Raw genomic sequence first — 12,063 nt, 5'->3', positions numbered from 1 at the left:
GTAAATTCGGTGTCTGTCTTCGCATGCTTTTCGCACTTTATGTCAGGTCCACATAATGGATTTGGGTGTGAGCATAGGTGTGTGTGTGCGAGTGAAAGAGCAGCTGACAAGTAGTTTATAGACGGCGTGGAAAGATTGAAGACTGGTAACAACATTGGCCAGTTCATGTTGTCCAGCAGAACTTAACCACCAAGCTCATCCTTATAGCGTTGCCTGTCTATGTCCCTGTCCGAAGAGTGCTTCTCACAAACATAGTCACGAGGCATCAGCTCTCGGTCTTTCCTTGGTATGGCACAAGCCATTGCTGCCGACCTCACGGGACCACTAGAAACTTTGAGGGCAATTGCTTTGCCCTTGCAGGATGCCTACCTTCTGTTGGAAGTTCTGCACAACACACTTTCGCCACATCCCAAAGAACTACTGGTCAAAATGTTCAAACTCTCTCTTCGTTGTAGTGTGAAAAGTGTGCGCAGGACACTAGGAATCAGCCTAGCTTGCACAACGAGAGGAAGTCAAGATCGCGAAGGGATTTGCGGCTGCTTGTTGGAAAATTTCCCTCCCAAGGCTGCTTGCTTATGCGCATGCACAACAAGCGACTGAGAGCGCGTGCATGTGCATGCAGCAGACATCTGTTCGGGGACCATTTAGCAGCTCATTTTAAGCACTGTATGGCCTATAACCGTGGCAGTATCAATTGGTAACTGCAGCCAAATTGTTTGTCACGTCTACTGATTGATGTTACAGACAGAAATTTGAAAGTTTTCATAATGTATGAGGTGCTATCGCGTTTATTATGTGTCACCTCCACAGGAAAAGCGTATAAAAGATGTCAAGCTTCGGCGTTATGTGCACTCCTCCGTGACGTTATCGCGTCGCACTGCTTGGAAGTTTCTCTCCCTTATATATTCTTGCCCTATGGTTGTGGCAGGAATGATGTCAACGGAGTTCTGAAAAGAGTCAGTATAAGCTGAGTTTTGCATCTGGCCTTTTTTGTGTGGTGATCATTTGTCATCACGATGAATTTCGGTTCATTCGTCATGATGAAGGATAATTGTGAAAGGGAACCGTATAGGGCTCTGAAATGTTTTGTTACAAGTATTCTTTTTCAAGAGAAGCTTGTCAGAAATTACAAATTTCAGTGGCATTACCCTGCGTGAGTAACTTGATGCTGGCAAACGTAGAGCAATGCTGCCCTCACAGGCACGCCGGTTGCACGCACATTTGTATGCCTAAATATCAATTAACTGATGCTCTCATCATCAAGGGCTTGTGGGTGATCAGCTGTTTCTGATGATTTGGCAAACTGATCTTTTATTGAGGTCAATTGGCATTTCACATTGTCACACTTTATTGTCGCCTGGATATGAATGTACGGCAATTGTTGCCCATAGCAACAGAAGTTGTGGTGATAAGCACGCATATACGTCCAGTTTCTGGCATTGAGGGAGGGAGCAATGCACAAGCAACAGAAAAAAAAAAAAACACGATAGGAGTGGGTCAGCAGCCCAAGCTTCACCTTCCTTTATTTTCCCGGAAGGCCTCCAAATTTTTGTTTTGGTGAGGGGTCATCATTCTAATTCACTGCATGGATCCTCGTTGTTTGTGTGTTTGTTAGGAGCTTAGCAAGAGGAACCTGGAGCAGCTCGCTAAGGAGAAGCTGGAATTGCTGCAGGCCATGGAGAAGCGAACACAGGAGCTCTCCTCTCTCAATGGTGGGTCAGCAAAGTTTCACAAAGCGCAATCAGCTTTTTGAGATAACGGCACTGTTGACAGAGTGTTCTAGAGCAGCAGCATCAATTGCATTAACAAGATGGCAGAGGTGTGCTCTGGACAACGTGCTAAAAGAGTAAATTAGTCAAGAAGACAACATACTAAAGAAAGAAGTGGCGCACACAACTCCAGTCATTTTGTGTTGTAAGAGACGAAATAGGGGTGTAAAATTCATTTACGAAACCAAATATATCAGGGTCAGTTCCGCTTAAGCAGTTGTTTCGTTTAAGAGATTTCCAGTCACTGAGAACTTTTCCGTACTCTAGTCAGAACACTTCTGCCTACTCACTGGATTCTGCAGAACTTGTTTGCAATAACTGCTTGAGAACTGAGCAGCGTTGTTGAGTTCCTCATCAGCTTTGCACAGCTCTCCACTTCCATGTAAGATTCATCAATGAGAACTGCGCGCTAACATGGATCAAATGCTAGTGTTCATTGCAGAGCTACGTCTGTGCGGTTTTGAAAGTCCTAGTCTTGTACAAAGTGATGATTGCTTTGTTGCTCTTGTGTGGGAACCTTGATCTGTTTTGAGTGTGTGTGTTTCATTTTGCGTGCCCAGAACAAGCGGAGTCTCTTAAATCCGAGCTGAGCAGCAGCCAGCAGCAGCAGCGCGAGGAGGCGGTGCGCCTCGAGGAGCTTCAGCTACAGCTGCTCAGTGCGCAGGTACATCACAGCTTGCTCATTTGAATTTTGTTCCCTCTTGAATGAAGTACTGTATTTACACAATTGTGGGTTGACCTATTTTATCAAGTGTTAAAATCTGAAGTTGGGGAGGTCGACTTGCAGTCGAAAATGAATCTGATGCTGCCACTAACGACTGGAGAAAAGAATCGGATGACCTGTGGCATCGTGACAATGTCACACTACCTTTTCTGCGCTGTTTGCAGCATATAATTATAGTGCGCTTGTTTTGAAAAAATTATTATGCTTTTTCAAGTACAGTTAAACCTGCTTATAATGAACCGCTATATAACGAATTCATCAATAGAATGAAGCTTTCTATTCCCTGCTGTTGCTCCACAGAAGCACATGTATTTGTGACCTTTATGTAACCAAGTAACAGCGGGAGACGAATTTTTCCCACGGGCAATCTAGGAATTTGGTTCTGCATTTTGGTATTTTGGTACGAGTATGCATCTTCTGCGGCTGCACCGCCGCCGTCGAAGCGCGAAGCAAGCGTAGGTGGCGCCCCAGTGAGAGCGAGCGCTCCTTATTGCGCGTGGGTGAGCGTGAGGCAGGCAGGCGGACCGGCACCCCACGAGTCGGCGTTGCGCCGTTCTCGGTTCTCGCCGCTGCGGGAGCATGCGTGGGTGTGCCCCCCCCTCCACTCCAAACAAAAAAAAAAGGAAATTACTGTTGCGCGTTGGCAGCATAAGCGTATCAGCCGCGGGCAAGGGGGTTTCCTCCTCCTCTAAGAACTTCCGACAGTGGTCGCTGTCAGTTGCACGCTGGGCAAAGCAGCAACTATAAGATGAACTTCTCCTTCACCACAGTAATCGCTTCATTATATTGTTGCCCCGCCGTGGTGGTCTAGTAGCTAAGGTACTCGGCTGCTGACCCGCGGGTTGCGGGATCGAATCCCGGCTGCGGCGGCTGCATTTCTGATGGAGGTGGAAATGTTGTAGGCCCGTGTGCTCAGATTTCGGTGCACGTTGTGGGGTCTCGACGCGGCGAGCGCCTCGCCATGCTCTTGGAGTGAAGGGACGCAGTAGACACGATCGGTATTAACCAAAGAACAATCAAATTTATTTATCTAACTAATGAACGACAATATTGTCCGCCAAATCGTTAAATCAATCGTAATCAACCCGCAAAGATCCTTACACATAATTTCCATACACTCCAAAACATGACAAAAGACACAATACGACAAACGCACAATAACATACCCAAGGCCGCGTCGCCAACGCTTGACTTACCACGCGGGACCCCGGCGCGAAGCCCGCGTTGCCGAGCACCGGGGAGCTACGCTACAGACAACCGTTCACGGCAACCGCCACGCGCAGAAGAGCCTCGCTCAACTCTCGTCCGCCACCAAGGCCTGCCTTCCGCCACGGGTCACCGTTGGCGCTACCACTCTACTTACAGGGGTACTCAACGCGAACACAACGCCATCTATCGTCCGGCAGTTGTCATCCCCGAAACACGGCTTCTGTGCGAGACACGTGTGCCACACGGCGCAAACAACCTTACAGGGGGGGGGGGGTCAACACTCCCACAACGTTAGAGAACCCCAGGTGGTCGAAATGAAGAAAAATGAGCCCTTAGGTTTACACCTAAAGGCTCATTTTCCGTGTTTTTTGACACAATATTATTGAGATTTAACAGACAATAATGCCAAGGAATGTATAGGGAAAGTTATTAAAACCTATGTAATGTAAATAAGAAGAATGAAAAGTGGGTGGAAAAGTATCTCACCGTGAGCAGGAATCGAACCTACGACTTTCGAATAACGCGTTCGATGCTCTAATCACTGAACTATCACGGCGGCGGTCCTTCCAGCCACCTTATTGGGTTTATATGTGAATTTATACGTGGGAGTGTCAGTCAGCGCAATCTGTAGCCATGGCGGCGAGTGTGGAACACCCTTTTATGAGCCTGTGTGGCATCACGTGGCACATGAACTTATTACGAGCGGGCACCTGCCCGCCCGTCAATTTTTACAATATATATATATATACACTACACAGTCAAGCCCACATATAACGGCCCCATTATTACGAGCGGCGGCCTTGTAATAATGGGGCCGTTATATGTGGGCTCGACTGTGTAGTGTGTATATATATATATATTGTCACGGTGCAGCGCGAACCAAGGGCAGATGAACGTTGACAGAGCGACTCTCAGCAGCCGAACAGCAAGATCGCCTTCTTTATCTTCAATCAGCCAGAGCTCCACTACCTGGTGACCGCCAAATCCCCTTATTGTCGTTTTGGTCCACCAGTACACACGCGTCATTTGCCCCCCCCCCCCCCTCTTAATGAGCATCGCCCCGATGCTGAACCAGTAGTGCAGTTTTTTTCTGTTCTTTAAGAAGTGTCTTGCGCAGTCACTACCTTTCATAAGGCTTCATGCGCACAACGTGAACTAGTTCAGGACGGTGCTGGCGAAGCCTCGTACTATATGAACTGTCGGGGACGACCTCGTAGGTAACATCACTCAGTCGTCGCAGTACTAGATATGGCCCAAAGTATCTCCTCAGGAGCTTTTCAGAGAGTCCTCGTTTCCGTATGGGCGTCCAAACCCATACTCTGTCGCCGGTCTGGTAAACGACTGTTCTGCGGCGAGAATTGTAGCGGCTCGCGTCGTACTCTTGTTGTTGCTGGATTCGCAGGCGTGCTAGTTGCCTTGCTTCTTCCGCTCGTTCTGTAAACATCTCGGCGTCCGGTTCGATGTCGTCCCATTCGTGCGCTAGCATCGCATCTAACATGGTTCGTACTTCCCTTCCGTGAATTAGGCTGAACGGGGTCATCTGGGTTGTTTCTTGCTTGGCAGTGTTGTATGCAAACGTGATATATGGCAAGATTTCGTCCCAATTTTTGTGTTCGACGTCTACGTACATTGAAAGCATGTCTTCAATTGTTTTGTTCAGACGCTCTGTAAGCCCGTTCGTTTGCGGGTGGTAGGCGGTGGTCTTGCGATGGGTTGTTCCACTCAGCATGAGGACTTGTTCCAAAAGAGCTGCCGTAAATACGGTTCCTCTGTCTGTGATTACGACGCTTGGTGCACCATGCCGCAGGACAACGTTCTCGATGAAAAATTGTGCCACCTCCGCTGCTGTACCTCTCTGGATAGCCTTTGTCTCAGCATAACGGGTAAGGTAATCAGTCGCTACAATAACCCAGCGGTTCCCAGCAGTAGAAGTAGGAAGTGGGCCCAAAATATCCATGCCAATCTGGTCGAATGGTGTTCTTGGGACCTGCACGGGCTGCAGAAGGCCAGCTGGTTTAGTCGGCGGTGACTTCCGTCGCTGGCAGTCGAGGCAAGTACGAACATGGTGTTTTACGGCTACGGTCAGTCTTGGCCAGAAGTAGCGCTGCCGTACTCTGGCCAACGTTCTTGCGTAACCTAAGTGGCCTGAAGTCACCTCGTTGTGGCATGCTTCGAGTACTTCGGAGCGAAGGGCTGCTGGGATGACGAGCAAATACGCAGATCCTGTCGAAGAGAAGTTTCTTTTGTATAGCACTCCGCTCCGTAAGCAAAATGATGACAGCGCTTTTACGAAAACAGTTGGTGCCTTCTGAGATCTTCCCTCCAGGTAATTAAGGCAAGTAACTCAGGGTCGCCACGTTGTTGCTGTGCAATAGCGGTTGAGTCAAGCACACCGAGAAATGCTGTTTCCTCCTCATCGGATAGAGTTGCCGATTCAATGGGTGAGCGGGATAGACAGTCGGCGTCCATGTGGCGCTTTCCTGACTTGTGTACGACAGTCATGTCGTACTCCTGCAGCCTGAGACTCCAACGCGCTAATCTCCCGGTAGGATCTTTAAGATTTGTCAACCAACACAGTGAGTGGTGGTCGCTGATGACTTTGAAAGGGCGGCCGTATAAATACGGGCGAAATTTTGTGACCGCCCATACCACGGCGAGGCATTCTTTCTCAGTCGTGGAGTAATTAGTCTCGCCGAATTAGTCTCGGCGCTGCACCGTGACACTGGTGGAGGTGCTATATATATATATATATATATATATATATATATATATATATATATATATATATATATATATATATATATATATATATATATATATATTGGTTAATCCTGACGAAGGCCGTGCCACGGCCGAAACGTAGAGTAAACAATTATAAAATTTTCGTAAGTGTGCTCCTTTATTCTTAACTATATTTACACCGGACCCACAGAATTTCTTTTTTGAATCATATATATATATATATATATATATATATATATATATATATATATAGTGGGAGTAATAATTCAATGGGCCAGTTAGTCTTCGTGAAGGTATGGGATATGGCACAACGGGAGCGTTGTCAACAAGGATAAATATATTTAATATATATAATAATATATATATATATATAATAATATATATATATAAATATAAATATATATAACTCATCCCCTGATGAAGGGAGGTCCCCTCCCGAAACTGTTGGGAAATAAATATATTTATCCTTGTTGACAACGCTCCCGTTGTGCCATATATATATATATATATATATATATATATATATATATATATATATATATATATATATATATTGAGCTTGCCTTAGTTTAAGAAATTTCAGGTTATTTTTTGTTGGTGATTATAATGTTCCTTCGGTAAAGCTTGTAAATATGTTTAAAATAAGATGTGGAATGCTAGGGCTGCTTTGCAATGGTTACCTTACTATGCAAAAGTTATTTAAATAATATTCTATTTATGCTTGTATTCGATTTGGTATCATTGCTGTTTGGTTATACTCGATTACTTTATAAAACCCACTAGTATTCGTATACCCCTACATATGCATCATGCGAGCCATGGTCTACCCTGAAGTGATGAATGCTGGGTAGCTGTAGCATTGTGAAATTGTTGAGCAAAACAAGACTCAGTAGACTAAGTAATGCTGTGGACAGGTCCTCCGAATTTTTTTTTTGTGTGGTTTTGTGCTTCACTGTGATTTCATAATGATGTGCCATCTGGTCCAACAGTGGAAACTTTTGTACTGTGGGCAATAATTGCGTTTATGCTATCCTCATTGTCATTGCTTTGGTTGTTGTTGCACGTGAAGTGCCCATACCAGACAAAGAGCCTGTGTTTTCCAGGTTCATCCAAATGCATTCGCAAGTGTAATTTACTGAGTGCTTGTCTTTTTGATTCTGCCTTTTGTCGCAGCATGCGGAGAAGCGTCTTCAGCAGGAAAGAGAGCTGATTCAGGCCCAGCTCGAAGAACTGCGAGAGGAAGCCTCTGCACACAGACAGGAGGCAGCCCAACTGCGCCGCAGCAAGGCGGGCCTCACCCTTGACCTCCAAACGCAGTTGGACCACCAGAAAGAGCAGGTTTGCCAGGTTTTACTTTTCATTTTTTTTTCTAACTTAGGTGTTCTGCGTTGTGTGTACAAAAATTTGTGCCGGAGTGCAAAACTGGCGTAAAAGATAGCGCCATCAACCATAAAAGATGACTAAAGTGCTACAAAGAAGCTGTTTGCAAACAGTGTATTTGTATGTAAATTGCAGAAGACTAAATGACCTAGCTTTATTTTTGCATTACCGCATTTTTTCCTTCTCCCAAAAAGTTTGCATATAATTTACCTCGCGTAATAAACGCGCCCCCCAACTTTGCTACGATTTTTCGAGAAGAAAAGTGCGTTCATTACGCCAGTAAATATGGTATTGGAATTTGCTTCAAACCAAGTTTAACTTATTGACCAATCATAACAAAGTTGCATAAGTTTGATTTATCCAAAAATTCATTATAAAGTAATATTTGTAACACTGTATCTATTGCAAGGCTATTCTTCGCTTCATTATAACCGATACTTCATGACCTCTGAAGTCATTATATCGAGGCTTTTGTGGTATATAGAGGAAGGTGGTATTACTGCAGTAAAGTGGTGCCAAGCCGGGAAAACACTTAATTCAGAGAAAATCCGCCTTGCCGCGAAGCCCCACTTGAAGGTTAAATGAAGATTCTCTCAAACCTCATTACAACATAGATGCACCCTACTCAAAAGTCAGTTTATTTTATCCGAAAGTTCGTCATAAAGTAATATTCCTAGCACTGTATCTATTAGAAGGCTATTCTTTGCTTCATTATCAGCAATATTTCAATATATATAAATTCGTTATATCGAGTGTTGAGTGTATTACCCTCACATAGCTTAGTACGCTGACTTATATGCTGTAAGTACTGTAGACTCTCAGTAAACGGAACTCCAAGGGACCAGAAATATTTGTTCAATTTTACTGAGAGAGATGTTAGAAAGTGCGTATTTATGTGTGCGCTCTCACCATGAGGTGCACGTAACTCTTAGTTTTTTAGAAAGCAAGAAAACTACATGAGGTTTTTACATAGCAATCACAAGTTTATTTGGGATCAATTAATCACTGTGGACAGAAAAATGCATCAATTTTTTTCTTGTTTGAGTCCTTGCATCTTCATCTTCAGAATCTTTTTCTTTTTTCTCCATGTCACTTAGGCATTGAAGAAACACTTGCAATTCTGGCTCCTTAAGAAAAAAAGTTCTCAGGTAAAACACAGCAGACGCTGCCCTATGAAGTGTGATAACTTCTGTGGCAGCTACCTCTTCAGAGCCTGCTTCCAGCTCCTCCTCAACTATGCTTTCCTCGGTGTTGTCAGGCCTAGTTGCAATGCCACTGTGAACTTGCACATATTCATCCAAGTCCAGTGTGATTTTCTTTAGATTTCCTGCTCAATTACCTCTCGCCTTTCAAGGGAATCAAGCACACTGTTCAATTACCTCTCGCCTTTCAAGGGAATCATTGCTGTCGCATTCAAAGTCTTCCAAGTCAGATGTCAGGTCAGTTGAAGAAAATCCTGCATGCCTGAAGCAATTTGCTATGCTAGTGGGAGTCGGCTGCCTCCTGGCATTGGCAATGAGGTGAACGGCACCAAGAACATCCACCTTGTACTCTTTATCCTGGCTCATGCACAAGAGCATCTTCTACAAGAGACCCTTGCGGAAGCGTGACTTGAGGGCTTGGAGAACTCCCTGATCCATGGGCTGCAACAGTGTTGTGGTGTTAGCTGGGAGGCACTCTAAAGGCTGGTGCACACCGGCGACTTGCAGCGGTCGCGCCACCATTTGCGACTGGCGACGAAAAAGCGACTGATGTTCACACCATCAGAGGCTGCATGCGAGCGACCGGAAGTCGCAATTCCGGAGAGTCACGTCCAGATCTCGTTATCAGCGAGAACTCTGGAGACCGGCGCCAGTCAGCTGATTGCCGCCAGTTGTGTGCGCGGAGCGAACCGAGTGCGCCGCACTTCTTGTTTTTATCCGTTCTCGCCAGTGCAATGAAAAAACAAACAACAAAAATTGAGCATCGCTGATTGGTTCCAGCAGCTTTGCGACCGCAGTTGCGCGACTGAAAAATCGGTCAGGAAGCGAGTAGCCAAAGCAGTCGCTTTGCAACCGTTCGCGTCCGTTCACGACTGTTTGCTACCAGTCGCAAATGGTCGCGCGACCGCTGCTAGTCATCGGTGTGCACCAGCCTTAACTGACTTGGTTTCACTCCTGTTACAGTTTTATGTCCACGGCAGTTGTCAACGAGGAAAAGGGCTTTCCTATTTTTCCGCAAACATTGCGCATCCTCTGTGTGCAGCGATTTGGTTTCCGGTCATCCAAACTTTCGAGTTAAGCTTGTGCAAGTTACAGGCATGGTAGTGATGCCCTTGAAACAGCAAGGATTTTTCGTTTTTCCTATCACCAGGAGCTTCAACTTGTCGCTGCCCGACATGTTTGCTCCAACAAGAACAGTCAGTCTCTCCTTGCCCAGTTTTCCACCTGTGCACAGTTCACATTTAAAAGCGTTTGATTTTGACAGCAGGAGCTTAAAAAAAGTGCCGTTTCATCCTCGTTGCCTATGTCGCCATCCTGGAACTCCTGCATTATCTTCGGCAGTCGTCCTGCCCACCAGTCGCGACAAGCATTCGCATCAGCTGCTGCAGCTTCTCCTGCAATGGTGTAAAAAAACGAGGCTATTTCTTTGTTTAGGGGGGACAAGGGTCTTAAAAAAACTTTTTAATTATAATCCTACTGTCTTGAGAATTATCATGCATGTGTACCATGAAATGGAGATTTCAAATTTGCAGAGAGATTTCAAATATCTCGTTTAGAAGAAGTTATGACAAATTTTCACATTATAATTAGGTAATTGCTTACGGGTCGTTATAGTAACTTGTAATAAAAAGAGTTGATCGTCAAAGCTACATGTTTCCTATAAAAGGTTCATCCCACAGGCTAAAGCAAACTAGATGTGACAATAGCCATTTCTCTGATCTAAAATAATTTTTAAACTTGGAAGGTAAAAATGAGCTTCCACTAATTAGCTGGTATTTATCATATAATTACAATTCTATGAAGGTTGAGAGAAAAAAAAAAAGATTTAGTCTGTAGTTAAAACGCTGTGGAAAAGAATGGTACAATGTTTGTCACGGGGTCATGACGTGGGCAAATGGAGCACACTGCGAGTCGAATAATAAACTGTTTATTTGGACGAACTTGTGCCCAGTAAACGGAAAGTTGGATTACAGTAACAGTCTTGCATTGATAGCGGCGAATGGAGTGTCGGCCGTTGATCAACTGACAAGTGGCAAAGTATGTCGGCATTTATACCTTTGCCATAAAATATTTTGTCGTTATCGCTAGCGGCGACGTAGGTTCTCAAATAATCTGTGACATTTCTCAAGTGGGCATAATCTTGACAAAACGATCTACTAAAGCCTCGAAACTTCTCCAACATTGTAGGCGTGGTATGCACTGAACATAGTGAAACGGGGAGATAACAAAACTTGAGAAAAGGAATGTGGCATTTCCCCCCTCTTCTGATAAAGGCATCGTCCCAATGCTTTAAGAAAAGATGAATTTACAATAATAAAGACAATAACAATAAGTACAGCAGCAACAACAAAATACAGTCCTCAGGTTCGCGCATAGAAGGGCTTGAGCTGCACAACATGGACGCGTTCAGGTCGCGATCGGCGCCGCTGAGAGTTCGTAATGCCGTCGGGAACAACCTCGTAGTCAAGTGGACCGATACGTCGAACTACTTTGTAGAGTCTGAAGTACCGTCACAAAAGTTTTTCACTGAGCCCAAGTTGGCCTATCGGCGTCCATACCTAGACATGGTCCTTAGGCTGGTACTCAGCGAAGCTTCATCGAAGATTGTAACAGCGGCTGTCGTCGCCTGCTGATTCCTGATGCGCAGGCGGGCGAGTTGACGAGCTTCTTCCGCGCGCTTAAGGTAGGCGGTGACGTCGTGGTTCTTTTCGTTAGCGACGTTTGGAAGCATAGCGTCGAGCGTCGTTGCCGTGCTCTTTCCATGAACCAACTTGTATGGCGTCATCTGCGTCGTTTCTTGAATGGCCGTATTGTACGTGAAAGTCACGTACGAAAGGATTTCATCCTACGGGCTCTGCTCGGCGTCGACGTACATAGCCATCATAATAGCGATGGTCTTATTAAGATGTTCAGTGATGCCGGTGGTCTGTGGTGGTGTGGCGGTGATTTGTCTAGCTGTATCTCTGGATCTGCTGAGTTAGGTCCACCGTAAAGGCTGTCCCTCTATTAGTGGTGAGAACTTGTGGAGCTCCTGGAC

General features: G+C 45.3%; 1 protein-coding gene across 7 annotated transcripts in view; it reads left to right on the top strand.

Moving 5' to 3' along the window:
- The window catches only part of Mgtor (nuclear basket protein megator), a 905,575-nt gene that overhangs the window by 20,312 nt on the left and 873,200 nt on the right, over window positions 1-12,063 (top strand). For all 7 annotated transcript variants that reach the window (XR_012884775.1, XM_075868440.1, XM_075868441.1 and 4 more), the window contains exons 4-6: window positions 1,616-1,712; window positions 2,330-2,433; window positions 7,618-7,782. Coding sequence is in view for 6 of the 7 variants with exons in the window: in XM_075868440.1 (XP_075724555.1) it covers window positions 1,616-1,712; window positions 2,330-2,433; window positions 7,618-7,782 (366 nt within the window). In the remaining variant the exon portion in view is untranslated. The remainder of the gene's footprint in view (window positions 1-1,615; window positions 1,713-2,329; window positions 2,434-7,617; window positions 7,783-12,063) is intronic.

Source organism: Rhipicephalus microplus, chromosome 7 (assembly GCF_043290135.1).
Source record: "Rhipicephalus microplus isolate Deutch F79 chromosome 7, USDA_Rmic, whole genome shotgun sequence".
In the NCBI taxonomy this organism is placed as follows: domain Eukaryota; kingdom Metazoa; phylum Arthropoda; class Arachnida; order Ixodida; family Ixodidae; genus Rhipicephalus; species Rhipicephalus microplus.
This window is presented reverse-complemented; position numbering and strand designations above follow the sequence as displayed.